At 36.3% G+C, this 21,738-nt stretch overlaps 4 protein-coding genes across 8 annotated transcripts; 2 read left to right on the top strand and 2 right to left on the bottom strand.

The window, feature by feature from the left end:
• Positions 1-23: 23 nt before the first annotated feature.
• Positions 24-12,300, bottom strand: LOC145937744 (uncharacterized). Of its 3 annotated transcripts, none has more exons than XM_083041056.1 (19): positions 12,080-12,300; positions 11,467-11,533; positions 11,025-11,375; positions 10,581-10,661; positions 10,376-10,520; positions 9,801-10,274; positions 9,436-9,708; positions 9,152-9,357; positions 6,521-9,069; positions 4,924-6,211; positions 4,675-4,837; positions 4,293-4,499; positions 3,724-4,092; positions 3,356-3,652; positions 3,065-3,224; positions 2,522-2,972; positions 1,819-2,437; positions 1,275-1,665; positions 24-1,169 (listed from the first exon to the last, which is right to left on the bottom strand). In XM_083041056.1, the coding sequence occupies exons 2-19, from the start codon at positions 11,495-11,497 to the stop codon at positions 873-875; spliced, it is 8,352 nt and encodes a 2,783-aa protein (XP_082897182.1). In that variant the 5' UTR covers positions 11,498-11,533; positions 12,080-12,300; the 3' UTR covers positions 24-872. The 3 variants fall into 3 exon arrangements, with proteins under 3 accessions (XP_082897182.1, XP_082897184.1, XP_082897183.1); XM_083041058.1 differs by having other exon boundaries at positions 6,521-9,066; XM_083041057.1 differs by having other exon boundaries at positions 11,467-11,529.
• A 900-nt stretch (positions 12,301-13,200) lies between these two features.
• On the top strand, positions 13,201-15,353 carry LOC145937206 (RAB6A-GEF complex partner protein 2). The gene is made up of 7 exons (XM_083040135.1): positions 13,201-13,268; positions 13,368-13,610; positions 13,684-13,805; positions 13,894-14,001; positions 14,101-14,250; positions 14,340-14,452; positions 14,539-15,353. The coding sequence occupies exons 2-7, from the start codon at positions 13,489-13,491 to the stop codon at positions 15,067-15,069; spliced, it is 1,146 nt and encodes a 381-aa protein (XP_082896261.1). The 5' UTR covers positions 13,201-13,268; positions 13,368-13,488; the 3' UTR covers positions 15,070-15,353.
• Positions 15,354-15,500: 147 nt separating this feature from the next.
• Positions 15,501-21,606, bottom strand: Sage (salivary gland-expressed bHLH). Of its 3 annotated transcripts, none has more exons than XM_083040136.1 (4): positions 21,069-21,606; positions 20,532-20,685; positions 20,095-20,325; positions 15,501-16,506 (listed from the first exon to the last, which is right to left on the bottom strand). In XM_083040136.1, the coding sequence occupies exons 1-4, from the start codon at positions 21,240-21,242 to the stop codon at positions 16,067-16,069; spliced, it is 999 nt and encodes a 332-aa protein (XP_082896262.1). In that variant the 5' UTR covers positions 21,243-21,606; the 3' UTR covers positions 15,501-16,066. The 3 variants fall into 3 exon arrangements, with proteins under 3 accessions (XP_082896262.1, XP_082896264.1, XP_082896263.1); XM_083040138.1 differs by having other exon boundaries at positions 20,125-20,325; XM_083040137.1 differs by having other exon boundaries at positions 20,095-20,322.
• Positions 17,287-19,962, top strand: LOC145937209 (uncharacterized). Its single transcript, XM_083040140.1, has 4 exons — positions 17,287-17,351; positions 18,023-18,277; positions 18,746-19,277; positions 19,686-19,962. Exons 1-4 carry the CDS (start codon positions 17,324-17,326, stop codon positions 19,894-19,896), a joined length of 1,026 nt encoding a protein of 341 aa, XP_082896266.1. The 5' UTR covers positions 17,287-17,323; the 3' UTR covers positions 19,897-19,962.
• Positions 21,607-21,738: the final 132 nt, after the last annotated feature.

Raw genomic sequence — 21,738 nt, 5'->3', positions numbered from 1 at the left:
GTAAGAAAAATTGCACAGGGATCTAATTTTAAGTCGTATATAATCTGCATTTGAGTCACGTGTATTTGTGACAAATTATATATAATACAATGTGTATATACATTGCATTTTTCAGAGATATGCCCTTATAATAACAAATTTTGCTAACAATACATCATTGATAATTAATTACACTATATCCATTGCTATCATATAAGTTTCTAATATATCCGATGTTTCTCAATATCGAAAAATATAGGAATATACGAAATGAATTATATATTAGTGTAAATCTCCTCATTAATAGAAAGTTGTTTGATGCATGCCAAACATTTTCTGTTTATTAAATAATGTATGTTTACTTTTCAAAGATTGTCTCGTAAAATCTTGATGATCAGAAGCGAAATGAGAATAAAAACAAAGAGAAAAAAATCTATTTCCGACATCAAAGCTTGAGCATTACCAGATGTTTGGATAAGAATTCAACATTCGCTCTTGCACAAAGAAGAAGAGAAAAGAGAAAGAGAATGACTTCCGGTTAATGAAACAAAAAGTCTTTCTGTTAACGAGGAAATACTGTATAAGTTACTAAAAATTACGGACGCAATGGATTAAGATTTATAACGATCTTCTTGGTCGGGAAGTAATAATCATATTTACAATATCAATGCATATTCTCCGACAATTTCTGTCTTTTCTATCTTTAACTTCGTTATTATTGAAGTTTCAACTTCGAGACTAATTTACACAGCTTTCACTTTTACTGTCCAATCTTCAATGCATTTATATATATATATATATATATATATATATATATATATATATAATTTCATCAAAAAAGAATGACCAGTATCAAAAAAATTCGCAAACCTGTATGCTTGATTCGTATTATTTTAAGCTTTACTGCAAGGTTGGATGGTATAATTTAGCGGAGGAGGCGGGACCAGAAGAGGCAATGGAGTCGGCGGTGGTGGAGCTTGAACAGATGTCAAGGTAGAAGTCGTAGTCTGTGGTTCGGCTGTTCGAACCGCCGTATTGTAAACGGAAAGATAACTGGGCCAGAGATGCGGCGGCGGTGGAGAACCAGGAGGTGGCGGAGGTGGCGAACGATCATCCATTTCATCAGAATCGTCCATCATCATGGCTGTCAATGGGGTAACGCGCGGTTTCTTCAATTTGATTATCTTCACCTACAAAAATATAAAAGAGAAAACATATTTTAAGTAATACGATTAAAAAATATTTTTTTCCTTTAAACTTTCTAGAAATTAAAGAATGATAAATCGCGCGTATACCTTGACTTTTTTCTTTGTCTTTGGTGATCTCGCTCTTTTCTCCTGTTTTCTACTCTTCCTTGAGCTGTAAATTTTGTCTCTTTTCAAATCCTTGAGTCCTTCACGCAAATCCATTCTTTTGGGAGGCGGCGGTGAAGGCATATCACCCTCGCCGCCGCTCGGACTTGTGCCTTCACCAGGCTTTATACCATCAGCAAACTGAACTGATTTTTTGCTCCTGTTTGTTTTTCTCAGTTTTGCTGATTTTGATTTACCAGGTTTGGCATCAGGTCCCGCATCTTTGTTACATTCATCATTCTTTTCCGTTTCCTCGTCTTTGTCGCTATTGTCCTTGATATCGTCATCTACATCCGATAAGTCATCCAAATTGCCATTTGGAATTGAGTCTCTTCTGAAAAAAATCATTTATTTAGTGAGATAAACTACACATGAATGTTAATAAAATAAAATAATTTACAAATTGATAAGATAAAATACAAGATTTGAATAATGGAATTCCATCGGAGAATATTTTTAAAAGATATTAAAACTAATGTCAACGAACCTAAATCCTGGTGCAATTAAAATGCCTTTTAATGGCGGAGGTGGTAATTCTGGCCATTCTTTCATAATTTCGATTTCCGCTTGATCTTTATTCATATCGGCGGGTATTGTTGTTTCATCAACTTCGATTCGTTGATTAATCATTGGCGATGATTTCTCGTCATCATCATTATCATCTTCATCTTCATCCTCCGCTTCTTCCTCCTCTTCCTCGTCATCTTCCGCTTCGGCCTCGACTTCGTCTTCATCGTCATCTTCATCTTCGTCCGCGGCAGTGTCTTCGTCTTCCTCCTTTATAGATGCTGCTATCTCTTCCTCTTCCTCTTTTACAGAATTAGTCTGGGATGGCGATTCAATTTCGGTTTGTTCCTCTCCCTCTTTCAATGCTTTCAAAACAGATGGATCCACAACAGAGCCCTTACGACGATCCAACAAGACTTCGCCGGTTTGTCGCGACGTATTGTTCTTCTCCAGTAATCGCAGAGCTCGTCGATTAATCCGCTCTATTTTTTTGCGTTCCTTCTCTTTCCTGCGTAACTCGCGTAATTTTTTACGCTCTTCCCGCTCCTTGCGGCGTGTCTCGAGTATAGCTTCGTAATTATATACTGGTTGAACTATTTCTATATCGCAAAAATATTTATTGATATAGAGTTATGTAAAAAATTCAGGGCAGAAAACGAACTGACAAATTTATTTATACGTACTTTGCGATTGAGATTGAACTTCATTTTTCGGAAATGCTGTTGCTGTCGTAGAAGGGATTGGGACCGGTATAGGAACAGGTATTGGCAATGGTAGCTGTAGCGGAGTAGCGGGTGCGACAGGAGCGTGAGTATTCGTTCCGGTAGGCGGAACGGGCAACGGGACTGGAACAGGAACGGGTACGGACATGGGAACAGAAGACGATGTTGACGGCGAGGGTGTCGGCACTGTTGAGGAATACAAAAGTCCATTCGATTGATCTGCAGTCGTCGATTGGTTGCCGCTCCAGTCTAACGACGTGGGTACTACTTGAAGAACATTACCTACGCGGACCACCTGGCTGGATCCGGGCCGCACAGGCGGAGTCGTACAGGTTGCAGGCCGTACTTCTCGTCGTGTTGATGATTGTACTCCGTTGAAATCAGCAGGGACCACTTGTAAAACATTCCCAACCTTAACACAGGAGAAATAGTATTTATAAACCTTTTTTAAAATAGATAAATACACAAACATATATATATAAAAGTATTTTATAAATCAAGTACTTGTAGAACAGTAGGCTGTTGCCTGTACATTTGCTGTTGCTGTTGTTGGGGAGGAGACGGATACGCGATAACGTTGGGATTGAAATTGGAAGAATAATCTGAAGACATTCCAGTGGAATCCTTGCTGTGTTGTTTCTTAATACCTAATTCTAATTCTAGCCTGTAATTAATATATTTTACGTTATATATGATTCTATTTCGAATGTGGTTGAAACATATTTAAACAAAAATATAACAGATAATATAAAATGAATTTTTTAAACAATATACGGGAGAATGGAAGATCCTTACCTATCGTCAAGCGATAAGCGTTTCGGAGAGCTGGTGGTTGATTCATCTATGCAAGGAGGATAAGTCAAATTATTCTCCGTATAATAATATTCATTTCCACCTTCAATTTCATTTAGATATTGGAAATTCGCTGCGTCCATATTGCCCATTTCTGAGTCTAAAATGTTTGTTCCCGACTGAACTATAGTCTCTATACGCCTACCCCTTTCACCACAAACATTGAGCTTTCTGTTTTCGTCCTCGTTCTTCCTTTCCCTTCCTATTTCGTTCAGTCTACTCCTTCCAGGCGAGGGAGATCTATATGCAAAGAATTATCCCGATTAGGGATAAGAAGACATCTTAGAATTTAATTGCAAGTTTAAATCTACCTTGAAGAACGTAATTCAGACGTTCTCGATCCGCGTTCCGGACTTCTCAATCTTGACGTAGAGATCGATCTTGTTCTCGATCTTAAGTCCGATGAAGATCTGCTTCTAGATCTCGACCGCGATCTCATCCTCAGTCTTGATCTTGACGTTGATCTAGAACGCGATCTAGATCTTGTCCGCGACCTCGATTGCGACCAAGATCTGGAGCGCGATTTGGATTTTCGTCGGAATCGTTCCTGTCGGATTGGTGAATACCTCGATCGCGGCGGTGTTCGATTTCGTAATCTATGTCCATGACGATCCAAATCCGAAATCGAATCTTTATCTTTTTCCCATTGCCAATCCCTCCTTGTGCTCGATCTGTTTTGACTTAACACAAATGAAAAATTTCTCATGCTTATTAAACACTTATTTTCGCGCGATCGCACATATAAAAATAAAGTTATTATAAAGATTTCACTGATGATGTTTTCTCATCAACGTTAATTTAATTCCGAATTCGCCTTAATATAAATAGATAAATACATTATATATTTATGTTACATGTACATAATATAAATTATGAATACCTTCTCCTATATTTCGACTGTGGTTGAGGCGAACACTGTATCATATTCCTTTCCAGACTTTCTTCTCCATAATATGTTCGATCGTCATACTCATTCGAAGGCAAATCTTGTCCAGCGGCATAAGAATCCACAGATTCATTGCCATCTCGCAAGATATTGCTGTTTTCATACTGCCAAAATGTATGATCCAATTCCTCTGTATGAAATCTATAGAGATATTTGCATATTCATAATCTCAATCCATATATTGCGATATTATAAATAATAGCAATCTAATACAAATTCTATCTTCGCTTTATCACTTTAAGTTATTACATAGTGAATTGTATATAAAACGTTTAGATATATATAATATTTTTAAACAAATATTTTAAAATAATACCTGTTATCTCTATATTTCTCAGATTCCATCGTTCTCTCTCTCAATAATTCCATTGGATCATAAGATCTAACATCTTTCTCACGGTCCACGCTATCATATCTCCTTCTACTCCAATCATCACGATTACCCTTAGAGAATGTAGAACCATGCTTTTTGAAATTATCTATAAGCAGATAAAAAACAACAACATGATTATTTAAATTAGGATATAAATTTATTCAGAAATAACAATTGCGTGCTCTTTCTTACCTTCATTGTAGGAACGCGGTGAAGATCGCGCATATCTTTCTCTTCTCTCATCTGTTCGCGGTCTATTTGATCGTTCATCGTCATATCTCTCTCTCCTCTTGTCTCTGTCTCTACTAGTAGTAGCCTCATCCTTCCTCTTCGGACTCCTGCTACGACTTCTGCTCCAACTGTGACCGGGACTTCTACTGCCGCTTCCTTGTCGTTCCCACGAGGCGTATGGACTTCCGCTCCTTTTTCTCTTCCCTTGTCCTGAAGGGCTCGACTTTCTTCGGCTATCGGCAAAGTCCGCTTTGAAACCTTTGTTGTCCCTTCTGTCGAACTTTTCTCCCTCGTCAGATCTCCTTTCCTTCTTATCTCTATTGTAATCATGCGAATATCGTTTCTCGTTCTCTTTCTTCCCAGGACTTTTTTTCCTATGTTCTCTAACAGGAGATCGTACACCCGACGAGACATTGATATCATTTCGACTGGTTTTATATTTTTTTACGTCATCACTCTTACTCTCTCTGTTGTCATATTTTTCAGACCGTTCAGATCGAACAGAGATCGCCTTCTCCGAAGCTGGAGATTGCTGCATCGCTATCACCGACGACTTGGAAGCCACAGTGAATTCAGTCGTGTCTAATAATTTGTCGACTTTATTATTACTTTCCGCACTATACGTTGATTTGAATTGATCTATTGGCTCTTCATTCGGTAATTTTTGAATATCATTTTCTAATACGTGCGATTCTAGCAGTTTCTGTTGTATCGTCAACAACGCCGCTGCATGCTGAGCAGGATCCTGTAATGGTGTTTCTAAGATACGTTTCGACTTTACTTGTTCATTAGTACGTCGGGGCAGAAGCTGTTTAAGAGGGGAGGGAATAAGTTTAAGAGTGGTTTTTTCTGCATTTGTTTCATCATCTTTTGTATGCGTTGCCGAGCTTATAGCATGTTGCTTACTACGTGATCCTTCTGATCCATATTCGGCAAAAATATCCATACATACGGACTGAGAGTTATGCGCTTCCGGGCATAGTTCGTTTATCGACAAATCATCAAACAACTTGTCAGTTTTTTTAATGTCAAATTTATGGGCGGAACTTTTATCCTCCAATTGTACTTCGTCTAAAATATCCTCAATCTTTTCGTTTGCTGCATGTTTACTATCACGCAGTTTTGTTAACTGTAACGGTATACCAGCTGTAGAGATTGTCAGTTCTTCTGTTGCAATCAACATCTCTTTCTTCCTTTTCTTATAAGGCAAAGAAGTAGAGCTACTGCTGTCATTGGATGCTTCTATGTCCTTTGAAAAACAAAAGAAATAATTATTTAAATAAAGAAAAATCTATTATACTAATTATATCAAAGTAAAAACGATAGTAAATAAAATACTAAACTAGAAAGTTTTACACATACATTAAAATTCCATTGAATTACATCGACAAGAATTTAGTCAACAATATTCTCAACATTATTTCGTCACATTTCAACTAATAAAAAATTTAATTAAATTTTTTTATTTAAAATTTGCTATCAAATCACAGATTAGTCTGTAATTCTTATATACATTTTGTATATGTAAGCCTACTTATTTGCAAGAAAAAATACTCACCTGAGACTTTTGAGAAAGCGCTGGAGAGCTAGGACTGTATAGTTCTACAGTTTTCTCTTTAAATTTTGCATTCAAGTCCAAAATTTCAATTTTTTTAAATTGATTTCCAGCCTGATTGGTAGTAATCTGCTCCTCGTTTGTTTTCACAGAAATTAAATTTTTCACCGATGCATCTTCTACTTTGTTTGTTTGTACAGAGCTAGTTGCCAATTCTTCCGCTGTCCATGCCCTTTCCAATGATTCTCTATTTTGCGATTTTTTGTGATAAAAATCTATCACATCAGATTTAGCTGAACTTTCTGAATAAGTTACTTTTTCCATTTCTTTATGTTTTTGTTCACATTTATTAATCTTGGACCATTCTGAATATTCTTCTTCCCATACATCTTTAATTTCCGATTTCTCCTCGGAATGCGAGCCCATATCCCAACGACTCTTTCTAACTCGCTTAGAACCAATTGATTCAAATTTTATTTCTAACTTATTTGAGTCTTCTTTGACACTTGGATCTTCATTTGGTTTATTCCATTCTTTCTCTATTCCGACAATGTCGTTATGGATTTCTATTTTTTCATCATTCTTGCATAAAAATGATTCCTCTTCTATATCCCAATCGTCTTTTTTATGCTTATTCTTCTGTTTCAAGAGCATCATCTCTTCTCTTTCACCTTCCTCTTGTTCTTCTTCCCATATTCTTATTGCGCACAAACGTTCCTGCCTCTTCTTCATTTCTTTCGCACTCTCCTTTTCTATCGCAATATAAGTATCTGTTTTTTCATCATATCTAACTTCCTTTTCCACCTTCTTTGGTACATTCTGACTACTTTTCCGTTTGCTCACACTCAGATCTGGTATTGCTTCTAAGCTATCTACTTCCCACTCATCAGCTAGGAGTTGTTTTTGGCATACCTCTTTTTCAAGTTGCGTCAAAGATGGAACATTCAATGTATCAAAATCTGTCTCTCCCCATTTTTCCTTCTTCTGTTTCTTTTCCAATTTTTTTGAAAATTTGACTTCATTTTGTATTATTTGTTGATTAATACGCTCACCTTCCCTTTCCCAGTCTGCAAGAAACTCAGTGCTGCTTCTAACATCTTTCTCCTTTCTCTTTTTTCTTTTTACTTCAAGTTCTTCATCTGATCTTTCTTTTCCTTCATGAATCCTTTCTTCATTGATTTTAGATGATCTATCTTTGTCTTGTGCAACATTATCTCGGCTACGCTTTCTTTTCTTTCGATATGTGCTTTTTTCGGAGCTATCCATTTTCCCCAATTCGCCAGTATGATCCCGACTTGAGTCACCATCATTTGACTGCAGTGTTATCATACTACAATCTACTTCCCATTGTTCCATGAAGCTTTCATCGGATTTATTTTTCCTTTCTCCTTTCTGCTTCATGCATTCATTGTCATGTACACTCATACCGGTAATGCTTTTTCTCGTTGATGTGATTTGATCAGTTCTTTTTTTATCTTTAACTATATCTTCTTCTTTAATTTTCTTTATCAAAGTTCCTGAATGCAATACTTTTACCTCATCTAAAGATGAAGCTACAGACATTGCAGGAGACTTGGATATTATCTTGTTTATATCTTCGTTATTAATAGATTTAGTTTCCTTTGTCTTCTTCTTGAGCTTCTTCTTTTTCTTCCTGCGTTCGTCTGAATCGCTGCTACTGGAAGTACTCATCTTCCTCCTTCGCTTTTTTTTTGTTCGCGCAGCACGTCTTGCCTTCTTTCTTTTCTTTCCAACTATTTTCTTCTTTCGCTTTTTTTTCCTTTTTTCGTCCGAGCTACTGGAGTCGCTGCTACTACTGCTACTACTGTCTGTGCTATCGGAGTCTGAGGAAGACGAATTACTTAATATTTTCCGTTTACGTTTTTTTCTTTTCTTTTCTTTTTCCGAGTCTGAAGAGCTAGTACTGCTAGATGAATCACTGCTGGATATTGTTTTCTTTTGTTTTTTCTTTTTCTTGATTTCCCTCGATTCAGTATTCTCGTCACTTAATCGTTCAACTTTGATTCTAACGTTTTCCCAATCACTGGGTATTGATTTAGAATCTTCAGATTCTTCATTACTGTTTGTACATTCAATTTGTATATTATTTTCATTCATCTGTATTTGACAGTCTGTGGATATAATAGACTCCTCACATTCTGTACTCTTTATTGATCCTTCTAAAGTTTGCAGTTTATCTTGTTTTTCTTTCAACGATATTTCGATGTCCGTGTTATCATCTGCCAAGTTAGATTCTATATTGAATTCATGATAACTATGTGGCGAAGCAGTTTTAACAGGATTTTTCTTTGGCAAATATTCCTTAGTCACATCAGGTACAGTGCATACCATCTTCATGAATTGCTCATATTCCGAAGCTAACTTTTCATCTCCAGTAGATTGTAGCAAAGGAGATTTTGAAGCTTCGTCATTTGTCGTTGTATTGTCGATTGTCTTTTCGCTGAATTCATTCTCTCCTTTAGTATCTTCGGCATTGTTATCAACTTTCTCTTCGTCAATTGTGCTGGAGGATGTAGAACATCTCTCTTCTTCTAAAACAAAAAATTACTATTATTATTTCTAGGATTTCAATATTTATTATACACATTATTTCTATTATCAAAAGTTACTTACGTTGAGTCACGGAAATGTGTAGTTTATTTATTGGTTTTTCAATCTCTTTTTTTGCTGCACTGACAGATGTTGTTTCTTCATCTTCACTGTCCCATTTTGATCTAGGAAGTTGTATAGTCACTTGCCATCTATCCTTTTTATATTTGATTGCACTTATTTGCTGATACCAATTACGTTTTTGTGGCGCTGTGTCTTCTGTATCAAATCTGTAATTACAAAGAATGTAGAATAGATAAAGAAAGATTTGAATAGGAACTTGCTATTTAATAGACATTGCGATATACCGTGATGAAGACGCCTCGCATATGTCTCGTATATACACGCGACGTTCAGGAGACACAGCTTGTAGAAGTTGCGAGATGCCTAAGAAAAGAGACATGCGTGGATTTTCACAGTATAATAATTGAAGCCCCTTTGCTCGTTTCGTTGCTTTAATCGATTCAGGTGGATACTTTTTAGGTCCGTCAAGTCCTTCAGCTATTAATGCTTGACGTTTCACACGATAATTGTTTAACATTAACATATGTTCGAAGTAACGCGTATAATCTTGTGATGTTCTGAAACACATACACATATACACATACATATATATTATATATATGTGCGCACGCTTGAATGTTATTTAAATGTTTATATAATTGTACTATACCTATTTCTTAAAGATCGTTCTGTATTATCGCGTCTTCTAAGTTGACTGATGTCATCAAGAGTTAAACCAGATTTTTGTAATTCCATCCAAGAGTTACACTTCAATAATTCTTTTTCCTTCCATCTATCTTTATCTTTTTCCTTTTTATCCTTGCCTTCTGTTTCTATTTCTAACATATCATTTCGTTTGTCTTTTATATTCTCTTTCTTATTTTTTGTTCCTTCTTTTCTTTCTCTCGTCTCTTCCCGTTTCTCTTTTTCACTTTCTTTCCTATCCTTTTCTTCCTCTTTCTTGTCACGACTTGTGTCCGCTTTGCTATCGTCTCGCCTATGCTTAACATCTTTTCTTTTTTTTTCTTTCTTACGTTTTTCTCTCTCCTGAGATGATTTTTGTGTAGAACGTTCAGTACTTTCATTTCGATCCTTTACTTCTCGATTCAAACTATTTCTATCAGTTTTGTTACGATGTCGATGCCTTAAAAATTATAACAAAACAGAAAACAATAATAAAGAAGACATATTGCATATGTATAAGAAATGTGTATTTTATTAAAAATTTAGCGGCTTTCTTTCTACCTTTCTGAATATTTTCGGTTTATTGTTGATCTACTTTTACGAGAGTCGTTTATTCCTTCACGTCTGCTCCTCTCTTTCGCATGTCGTTTACTCTCCAATAAATCGGATGTATTCTTGCTAGTATGATTTTCGTCTTCCATACTTGCTACAAAAAGTTTTTATCATTGAATGTCTGATATTAGTTTTGACTATATGAAAATAATACCTGCTGCCACAGATGCCATGGCTAACATTTTACTTTTAGATTCTTCTCTTCGAATTTCTTCAATCGCTAGAATCTTTTCCTCTATAAAAAATAAAAAAGATTTCTATTATATCAATTATATAAACATTAGAATCATAATTTTTGAACTATTATATCTTATATATGTCTTTGAAAAATTTAATCTTTTATTTTCTTTGAAAAATAATTAATCTTTTATTTTCTATAAATCAATAGAAATTTAAATTGTAATTTTGTTGTTATATTATTTGTAATAAAAACAAAATAATTCTAATGTGTCAATTAACAATATATTGTACAAAAAAAATTTAACATTAAAACATTAAAAATTCTTTGTCAATGCATATATATATAGTCATATAATAAAGATGATAATTGAGATGCTGTGTGTATACTAAAATATACACATTTTATAGTATCACATACCTGTCTTTTTTCGTGATTTATTTGTATCATCTTGCATGGTTTTATCTTTTGTTTTTGAAGTTCCAGTGGAATGTTGCGAATTTGATTTAATTTTGGATTTGGATAATACTTTAAACTGATTAGCAAATGCCATTAATCGTTTTTTTGCTTGAATTTTTCCAAGCACCGGTTTCATAGTCTTTGGGCTCTCTAATCTCGATGTATCGCCATCGCTTATCTGTCCTTTGGTACTCTCCGGTGTTTCTGGCATTTGTATGTCTGACAAGCAAATTGAGGTATCCGGTGTTGGTTCTTCCGGTACATAAGCATCTTTTGATTGGGTGGTGTCATTTGATTGAGTATCATCTTTTTCTAATTGTATTGGATAAAATAATCATTAGTGACAAAATAATTCTACCAAAGTATTTATAGTATTTAAACACTAGTAAAAGGTATTCTTTACCTGAAAGAGACACTCTTTCTTCCTCTGCCATTGATAGAGCTTTAATGCCTATCTAAGGTTTATCTATCTGAAAATTATATTATTCATATAATCTCAATTAACAATTCTTTAACTAACATACAATGAGTCGTATATCATTCTAAGGTATTATAAAGGATCATAAACAGTAATAATAACATATATATATATATTCAGAGTCACATATATAAAGTAGTTTACAGAAATCTGATAATAAAGGAATATATATGAATTTGTGCTTAATATTATATAATTAAATTAAATAATCTGCTATGCAAATCAATTTTTTATTAATATTATTTTCTCTTTCTCTTGTATTTGTTTATCTTAATTAAAGATAATAAAAAATAAATATGCCAGTAGATACAAATAATTATTCAGAGAAATTACGTATTTTTTAAAATAACAAAAATTTACAGTATACACATAATATATAATAATATGGAGAGGTATGAGTCTATTCATATATCTATTTACACTTGTGAGTATCTACAGATCGTATGATGAAAAAATTTAACATGTAATGGAGTAATGTGTATACATGTATGCAATTTCTTATAGGCTAGTATATATATATCTTGATCTGATATCTTACCGCGTAATTCGTATAACTAAATCACCGAGAGATACATGATTTAGCCAACGATTACTGATGTCAATGCACTTTGCGATAAATATGAACACAAGATCACTGTAAATGTATTTCTTCCGATGATTCTCTATTTCTTTATCTCCATCGAAGTCAAACGAAATCAGCGCACGAAATGCACGACGGACATGTTGTCCAAGTTGCAGGCTGCTCACTGCTCACTGCTCACCAAGCGGAAAGATCAACTTACTAAGCGATAATAACTAGATCTCAGAAGATACGCGAAATGATAGAGCTCCACAAGCTCTAGTTACTTTTGTCCTGATTGGCTAATCACTAATTCCACTGAACTAATAGATTTTCAGACATTACATATCGCGGATCGGAGCACCAATAAAAAATTATCACGCTAAAATGAACATCAGGCACAGAATGAAGAGAGAGATATCTTCACTTGAATAATACTTGGTTCTATGCGCAACGCGCAACACGGGACGAGAGAGAGAGAGAGAGAGAGAGAGCGCGTGTCGATGTCGATGTGCGCGGTGCGTTCGAGTTTCAACCTTCAAGTGGCGCCGCATCACGCGGTCGGAATTCGGCGCGCGGAGTGGGGGGCTGTGGTGGGGGGTGAGAGTGGGGGGTTGCGCGCGCTCTCACGTGCGCGGCGCACCGGCGCGCGCGTCCCCCCACTCTCACCCCCCACCACAGCCCCCCACTCCGCGCGCCGAATTCCGACCGCGTGACGCGGCGCCACTTGAAGGTTGAAAGTCGAACGCACCGCGCACATCGACACGCGCTCCAATATTATATATTATATATTCTATGGTTGCGCGATTTGAAATTGTCGAGCTCTATCGGAATAACTCGGTGATTGGCGATCCGCTGGTTACGCTTACGCAAGTTACGCCCCATGTGACGGCACCCTTACGTCCATGGATATAATAGATGAGATAATTTGATTGGTCGTTGGTCGAAGAAAGTCTTTCTAGTAATTTTTCTAATAAATTCTGATTGGACGAAGATATCTTTGTCCTTTGTTCTGATTGGTCAATCAAATGCTACTCCGATGAGTAGATTTTCGAACACATCCCAGAAATGTTTCGTGGAACGCCAACGTGATTGGCAGTTGGCAGTACTGAAATGTCATCTTTAGGAAACTTAACCTAGGATGTAAACATTTTGCTCTTTGGAGAATGTAATAAAAAATATTATAACTATATATAAATATATAAAAAATATTATAACTATATATAAATATATAAAAAATATTATAACTATATATAAATTTTAATAGACTTACAGATCTTTTTTGGATCAGAAAGAGATGTGTGATGAAATGTATAAAATTGGAATCTCGATGATAAATATGTCTTGATTGAAAAGGTGCATATGTCAATTTTAAAAAAAGAATCAACATGATAGAAATCACGGCGAAACTCATTCGGGGTCCTATATATTTCTCCGGAGAAATTATAGAATGTTTGGTGACGTTTACTAATCCTCCGAATCCGAATCATCAAATATCACAAAGTCACAGGTACAGTATATGTTGATGTATTGTCATACGATAAACTATTACATTTGTAAAATTAATTTACGCTCTCTTATAGTGATCTGTTTGAGAGTCTTGCATGGGCAAGCGCACAGGTACATTGCCAGTGTACAACGAATAGCAAAATAGTGCTTTCGGAGAAAATAAATACTACCGCTCGTTCAGTGGCAATCAATGCAAGTAAGAGAATGCAGAGAAATTACTTTCATATTTTCTATCTTTTTGTTTTATTTCTCTATTAATTATGTTTATTATGATTTTGTTGTAGATACTACCTTTGCGCCATGGCAGCAAGACAATGGTCATGTAGTATTAAATACAAAGCCAAAAATTTTGTGCTGTGATTTAAGATTGTCGCCTGGAGAAAGTAAGGCCTGTAAGTTCATAAGCATCTTAATTCAGAGCTTATATCTAAACTTTTTTGTTTAATAATTCTTGGATATTTCATTATATTAAAAATTTTTTGATTATTTAGATATTTATCGTGAAACGATCCCAGGTGATGCTCCACCTTCGTATAAAGGACAGGCTGTAAAATATTCATATAAGATAACAATTGGAACGCAAAGAGTGAATACAGTTATAAAGCTATTAAGAGTACCATTTAGAGTACTCTCTTTAAGTGGTAATAAATTTGGAAGATTAAAAAAGAAATATAAGGCGAATATTTATCGCTCTTTTATATAAAGTATAATTGTATTGTATTGTTTATAGAATTGCCAGAGATTACAGCGTGCAATGATAGCGTAGATTTGAGTCCCAATAATCCATTTATGGAAACACAGCATAGGGAAACTCCACTAGATATTGCACTACAAACATTGCAGGTTGTACATTTTCCTTCATTGTATTTGAATTTGATTTAAGAATTTTATATGTTTTAACGCGCAATTGTATCTTTTAACGATTTCAGAATTTAACAGCTAGACGCAGTCCAAATTTTTACAACGTGACAAATGGTCGCGGACGCGTAGTGCGATTCTGTCTCTTTAAGAACTCCTACAAACTCGGCGAGGATATTGTTGGAACCTTCGACTTCTCGAATGCAACCGTCTCCTGCGTTCAGGTATCCGTGTCCTTGCAATCGGAGGAGCACGTGTCGGAAGAGTACAAGCGAGGAAAGGTCACTACGCCAACGTTGATTAGTTACAACAAGCATCATGAAATGTGTCTTGGTCTGAAATACTCTCACTTGGTGCTACCGATACCTCTTCACGTTACGCCGGACTTCACCACCGATCTGGTGACGCTCAAATGGCGTCTGCACTTTGAGTTCGTCACGACGCCAAAGCTAGTGGAGATGCCCAGCGAGAACACCATCAGCTGGCACGGACCATCGACTCTGGATGTCGAGACGATGATTTGGGATCTTCGGTTGCACATCCATCCAACCACCACACCGCCGAACACGGCGCAACAGACGAAATACAACACCGTCATATAGCTAACATCATAATACATAGCGTATGTATGTGCGTATTGTATATGTCCGGTATATATAAAAGAGGCGAATTATTTCACTACTCTGATATAGCCAATGTGTTGCGAAGATAACGTAGGAGCGCAGTAAGAAATTCTCCGTGTTGCGATATACCGTTATTCTACTATACTTTAGAAAATTTATATTCTGTATGATAATTTATTGTATACAAGAGAGAAAGATATATTTTCGTATATTTATGTATCTGTGTAAGAAAAGTTGCATAATGAAAGAATATGTTAGAATCATTTTTGAGAGCATACTTTCACATCTCCGTGATAAGTTTTATAATTGTATTTTTGACTATGTATCACACGGGCAGCACTTTACTGCGTATTAAATTCTTAATGCAGGATTGCTTCTACTCAGAGTAATAGTTTATCCGAAGATTAATGACTTTGTGGGAATGATATATTACAGCGACGAAGAAAAATAGACAGACTGATTTAATCTCTATAAATAAGGCACTCGTATAAATTTTCCTTTTTACATAATTCATGAGATTTGTTCTCTTTTTAACTACACTTTTTCAGCAATCTTGTTTTTCCTATTTTTTTCTTTTCAACCTAAATATGTTATTTTGTTTCAAAACGAATAAAAAGGTACAGCTAACAAGAGCAAACCTTATAACGAAATGATAGAAATTTCTTTTGCATAATTTTAATTGTTCATTTTTTTTACCTCTTTGAGTATTATTATTAACGCATACGCGCGCGCGCGCGCGCGCGCGCGCGTGTGTGTGTGTGTGTGTGTGTGTGTGCTTAAAAAATATACAATTCAAAGACTTGATAATTAAATGTTTTCAATGAGACAGAGTCTAAGGCCAAAAAATTATGAATTCCAGAATATGTAGCGAGTAATACGGCATTTCTTCACTGAAAAATTTATGTGCTCGTTAAGAGAGCGATACTTTCTTTAAAATACTCAAAGTGGGTCAATCGATTTTTCGGAAAAGACGAGATTAGTGGCGCGCTTCGTAAGGGAACTGTCGATCGTCCTGGTCGACCGGCAGTCTCGACTGCAGGGATGGTACCAAGGTCGGCGGCGAAGGGGTGGCGAAAGGCGCATGATAATCGTATCGATAATAAGCCAGGGATTCCCATCGACCCGGATGCTGCTGCATTTCGTAGGACGTCGGTGGACCCGGTGGGGGAGCCGTGTAGTAGCCGCCGCCGCCGCCACCGGGTCGATCGGGCACGCTGGGCATGGCGTAGCTGTACTGCGGCTCCAGCAGACTCTGCAGATGCCTGATGTATGTGATGGCGTGGCGTAGCGACTCGATCTTGGAGAGCTTCTTGCCGGGCGGCTTGCAGATCGGTAGCTTCGACCGTAGCAGCTCAAATGCGCGATTCATGTCGCGCATTCGTGTGCGCTCGCGATCGCACGCCGACTTCTTGTAGTCTGAAATCGTTAATTACCGGAGTTAACGACTGTTCTTGCTCTGGTATACGCGCACTCGTCGTCGTCGTCGCCCGTCGTTGTCGTCGCGACAACGACTTACCCGAATGATTGAACGAATCGCATGCTTTTTTGATTCGGGGCTGGAATCTAAGTTTTTAGAAAAGCACTCTCAGCAGAGTGCTGATAAATTGTACGTGTATAAATATATATTAATAATAGTAATTATTAATATTAATATTAATTATAATTATATAAACTCTTGAAATGGAAATTGAAAAATGTGGAGAGATTTTATAAAAATAATTACGAGAGGAGGTTTTTCTTTCTGAATTATAATTAAGCAATTAAAAATAAATGCGATTTTTGCTAATTAATTATCACTGATAAACACTTAAGTGTTTCTTGGTGATAATTTCTCTCTAATCAATTAAATTTACTTTAAATTAATTAGAGAGAATAGGTCATCGAAACTAATGATATTTATTTGATAACATTCAATTTTATTAATAGAAAAGCACTACGCAGAGATATGTCATGTCCGACAAAATTAAAGTGCGATGCTCCATGCAAAATTAAATATGAAATCGCGACATTACCAACTCATAATTCGAGAGACATTTCTGTTATGAAAACAAAAAAGAGACTAATATGATTAATAAGTAGAAATATGTGCATAAATTTTGAGTATTTATCTTGTAAAATGTCCAAGAAAAATAAGCTGAAAAATACACCGTAATATAGGACTGATGGAAAATTTTACTTAATTATTTTTGGGTGGAAGCACGAAATTTGAGAAGAAATCGAGAAATATTTAAAAATGACAAACTTGAAAGCAAGCCGCAAAGGTTAGAACCGATTGATTAATTGAAAGCGCGATATGTATTATTTAATATGCATTAAATGGGAGTGAAGAGAGACTGTAAATATTTTTGCAAAATATATGAAATTTTACAGCTTCTCTCTTTCTCTTTCTTTCGTAACTTGTATATCGCATGCTAATTTCATAGCTTATAGTATATTTAATATGTTATTCAGTTTATGACGCACATGATTATACATGTAATTAATCTTTGTTTATCAAACAGTGTGTCTCGCAAGAAAAATTATCTTACGTTACAATCTAAGGATCTAAGCAATAACACCGCGATCTATCTCAAGATAATTATTTCTTAGTATTTTTAATATTACAGTAAAATTTTTTATTTGCTACAAATTGTTTATTTATCTCTTAAACATGTTTAAATTAACGATTTTTAAATTAAAATGTGCTGTTATGTGTATTAAATTAGTTGACTTCGCGGAAATCAGTACACGTCCGTAGCTCGATTACATTTCGCATAAAAATAAATGTATATCTGTAATAACGTAACTAGCCGTTTCTAAGTCTTTCGATAGCTTATTGGGGACAAGGGTAGTTTTAAAAATTCGGTAATCTGCCGAGAAATGAGATCCATCGAGGAGATGCAATGTGTAAAATGCATGAAATGTCAAATAATTTTTTTGCATATATCGAAAGGAACACGGTTGAACGAAGCGCGATACTTTCGACTACCCTTGCCACATACGCGCAAGAGGATGACGATGATACGCGTAATATCGCGAGATTCGGAGTCGGATCGTTTCCGCATGGTCCAGGATGTCAAGAGTCCGAATCTCAGACTCAGGACCACTCGAGACCACGGCAAGACGATAGAATCTAAGCAAAGCTCGGTCGAAATAGCGCTTGTGACAGCTTGCCACGGCTTCGAAAACATTGATCAAGAAGTAAGAAGTAAGAATTAAACAACAATAGATAGCTCTCTTTTTCTCGATCGTTCAACAAGTTCGAGCATTAAGTAGAAAAATACTCGTCAAATCAGTCCATGAGTTCCTGCATATTTGCTATTTGTTTGTAATTGATCTCTGATAGATAAAATAAAAAAATTGTCGATAGATAGCAACAAATCATTGATAACACAAAAGAAATATTTATCATTAATATGGAAAAAAAATAGATTATTTTTTGTATATATTTTATTTATTTGTTTTATTTTATTTTTTTGCATTCCAGAAGAGTTGCTCGAAAATACGTATGAACTTATAGATTGATTTTTAATATATATTTATATTAATCTTAAAAATTGATGATATACGAGATGAATTTTTATATAAACAAAAAAAACATTAAAATTGTATATTATATAAATTTATGAGACATATATCGATAGAGTGTTCATGATATGTTCGTATTTCGAGATAGATAGGAGAAGATGTCGAGATATCTGCTTAGAAACCGAAGTCATTGAACCTTCGAGCGATCCACCGCCTTCGACGCAGCAAGAGAACATTCCAACGATTATTCGGAATAATTCTGGAAAATCTACGGAATTTCCACAGGAAGACGTCGACGATCAGTGTCGGCAAATCGTACACGAGGTTGTTCGCAACGAGAAATTGCGAAATCATATGAAGCGTAACTGCGAGAGCGTCGATCGGAAACAGAACTGCGGCGATCGCATTGTCGAGACCAAGAAGAAGGAGGAAAGATGTAGTAGTAGTTGGTGGAAGGATGGCGGGCAAACAATTTTACATTTCTTCGCCAAGATCCTGGGGAAGCGCGTCGGAATGGACCCTAAGGGACCGGTGGATCGTGTCTCGTCTATCGGCAAACGTGTCAAGCGCGTCTCGAGAGGCGGCAAAAACCATAACACAGGACACAGGAGAGGCATCGACGGGGGTGTACGCTTGAAGAGAGTCGACAACGGCTACATTGTCCCAAGTCATGTATATAGGTATAGAATGATTTTACGGAGTATATAATACCGCTCTCTACTGTTGGGCAACGTGCAACAATATATCCGAAAGAATATTTATAAATTGATTTAAAGATCAAAAATTCATGCGAATATTACGCACTCTACTTATATGAGTGTCTTTCGATTTTATTAACAATTGTGCGATTCGCGATTTTTCGCAAGTGTCTCAATTTCAGAAGTTTAAACGTAGATGCGAATTTGGCCGACGACAAGGGCGCACGCACGTTTGTAAATGATGTAAACGTGTCGTGCGATGCGTAAAAATGTGCAGCATCTGAAATTGAACGCAGTCGTGATGTGAAAATAGCTCGCCTTTTTCCCGACGTATATATGTGCACGTACACGTTTCGCCCGAATTGATATTCATGCACATCGTATTCGCAGGAACGAAAGGAGCCGATACGGTGGTACCGCGGCAAAAGATGAGGAACAGCATCGACCTTCGATTCTCGTGCGACAGATACAACAGACTCGGGACAAAAATCTACGGATGATGCTATTGGAACGAGAACTACGCGTACGTTCGTCCAAAAAAGATGCACGTTTCACCGCGAACAGCATCAACATCAGACAATTAAGCAGTCCTCTTTGTTGAATCCTCTCTCGTTGGAAGAAAAACTGAAACGGGCTGAAAGAAATCTGGCTTCGCGTTTGTGGACAATTCGGAATCGATCATGTCATCCCTTCGATTCTTCGGAAATGGCAAGGTACCTAGGTATCTAACATGTTGATTATCGCGCGATTTCCCTAAGACGTGTAAGATTAAAGAATTTAATCGTGGATGTGATCTCACCAGGCAACGCGCAATTCGACATTGCCGCACCTTTCTCAGTCTGCGACAGCTCCCGTTGCACCGATTTGATATTGGCTTCGTGGAGCATCTCGAGATGCGAGTGTCCGCCGATTATCTCCGGTTCCGGTACTCTAATAACGAGCACTCTCTCTCCTTCGGGAGTCTGTTGGCCGCGCGTCTCGTAGTTTGCTTCTTGCCATCTGCCTCTTACGGACTGTGAAGTTGTTTCTGCTACAGGAAACGATACGCAGTTAATGAGGCGATTTCATTATTCACTATCGGCTACGTATATACAATAAAAACTGCGTTAAAAAAATAATTAAGCAATGAACGTCAATAGAATTATCGAGAACCATTTAACTGTTACGTATTAAGCATAGATAATTTCTCGACATACTTTTGAACTACAGAAGAGAATTTAAGATATTTTCACGCACCTGGAACTAATCCTTGATCCCGCTGATTCACCGCAGAACTTGGTGAACTCACTTCTCGTCTCGCAGCTTTCTGTTGTTGTTGTTTCGAATTCTCGTCCAGGTCGAGCAACACCGGTGAACGCGTGTAATCCTCCTCATTACTCTCGTTTTCAGACTGTAACATAAGTTAGCTTCTTTTTCTACACCGACGAATTTGAGCAATTTTTCGATGAGCCAATCTTCTCTCTTTCTTCTCTATTTAATTTAATTAAAAAAAAAAAAAAAAAACAAACGAAATATAAATCTCACAAAAAACTAAATAATAAATATTGAATTCAAAATATAACGCGTTGCTTTAAACAGTTTGATTCAAAACACAAGAAGTACAAAGTAATAATTTAATGTTACAAAAATTTCATGTCAGCGCTATATAATTAGCGATATATATAGGATATATTTGCGGGATATCAGACTTGCACAAAGTTATAAGAAAACTACGACGATCGGTTCGCGCGTATATCATTTGCGACGCGATTGTGCCATAAACTCTACTTCTACCTCATTCTTCGCCGGTTCGACTCGATATTCGTCCGAATTTTGTTCCATCACGGGCACCCGATCAAGTACAAATGGTATCTCCTCGTTGATTCCTGAATCATCCATCGACGCACCGTAAAGAAACGACGTGGAAAACTGACAGGTCGCCTTTCTTGCTGAAGTCTCGTAAGGCATATATCATGTGAGCCTAGCAGTCGCGTTTGTCTTCGGATAAGATGTGGATCGACCACACAGTCGTTTTATTAATGTTAATTTTATCCGTTTATTAAGTATTCAGGTGTTCCGTCAGGGGTTCTTAATTCACCGCGACCAGATGGCCGCTGCAAGGAGAGAGATGTATCGAATGATCTTGCGTGCCCTGCTCTCGAATTATGATTTAAGTTGAAAAAAATCTCAAATACGCAAATTTTTGATTTTGTCAAGTAAAACTGAAAGAGCGTATTAGGAAATTGTAGAAAATTATTGATACAATAATAATGCCTAAAAAAAGTAACATCGTGCTCGCGAAAAAATTGATGACATAACAGCAAGTGCAATTATTATCTCGTGAAATATATTGGAACAATTTTTCATAATAATAAATTTTTATAATTACATAATAAAAATCATTTGTATACAATTTATACAGAAAGCATTTGTGTAGAATTTGATTATAACTGTAACTTTTGAT

The sequence above is a fragment of the Prenolepis imparis genome, unplaced genomic scaffold (genome assembly GCF_030444845.1).
Source record: "Prenolepis imparis isolate NDT839.2.m4 unplaced genomic scaffold, iyPreImpa1.0 SCAF_6, whole genome shotgun sequence".
NCBI classification, from domain to species: Eukaryota; Metazoa; Arthropoda; class Insecta; order Hymenoptera; family Formicidae; genus Prenolepis; species Prenolepis imparis.
Note: the sequence above shows the minus strand (reverse complement) of the source record. Positions and strands in the feature narration are given on the sequence as shown.

What these genes read in the sequence shown, in the direction of transcription:
- LOC145937744 (XM_083041056.1), bottom strand. Translation starts at nt 11,497, where the DNA reads ATGGCAGAGGAAGAAAGAGTGTCTCTTTCAG. An exon ending in ACCGCGTTCCTACAATGAAG is followed by an intron (nt 4,838 to 4,923) that starts GTAAGAAAGAGC and finishes ATCTGCTTATAG; the next exon opens with ATAATTTCAAAAAGCATGGT. An exon ending in TTAATTGCACCAGGATTTAG is followed by an intron (nt 1,666 to 1,818) that starts GTTCGTTGACAT and finishes GATTTTTTTCAG; the next exon opens with AAGAGACTCAATTCCAAATG.
- LOC145937209 (XM_083040140.1), top strand. Translation starts at nt 17,324, where the DNA reads ATGACAAACTTGAAAGCAAGCCGCAAAG. An exon ending in CTTGAAAGCAAGCCGCAAAG is followed by an intron (nt 17,352 to 18,022) that starts GTTAGAACCGAT and finishes ATATATCGAAAG; the next exon opens with GAACACGGTTGAACGAAGCG. An exon ending in CATTGATCAAGAAGTAAGAA is followed by an intron (nt 18,278 to 18,745) that starts GTAAGAATTAAA and finishes ATTTCGAGATAG; the next exon opens with ATAGGAGAAGATGTCGAGAT.
- Sage (XM_083040136.1), bottom strand. Translation starts at nt 21,242, where the DNA reads ATGCCTTACGAGACTTCAGCAAGAAAGGCGACCTGTCAGTTTTCCACG. An exon ending in TCGAACCGGCGAAGAATGAG is followed by an intron (nt 20,686 to 21,068) that starts GTAGAAGTAGAG and finishes CTTATGTTACAG; the next exon opens with TCTGAAAACGAGAGTAATGA. An exon ending in GGATCAAGGATTAGTTCCAG is followed by an intron (nt 20,326 to 20,531) that starts GTGCGTGAAAAT and finishes CGTTTCCTGTAG; the next exon opens with CAGAAACAACTTCACAGTCC.
- LOC145937206 (XM_083040135.1), top strand. Translation starts at nt 13,489, where the DNA reads ATGATAGAAATCACGGCGAAACTCATTCGGGGTCCTATATATTTCTCC. An exon ending in CAAATATCACAAAGTCACAG is followed by an intron (nt 13,611 to 13,683) that starts GTACAGTATATG and finishes GCTCTCTTATAG; the next exon opens with TGATCTGTTTGAGAGTCTTG. An exon ending in TTCAGTGGCAATCAATGCAA is followed by an intron (nt 13,806 to 13,893) that starts GTAAGAGAATGC and finishes ATTTTGTTGTAG; the next exon opens with ATACTACCTTTGCGCCATGG.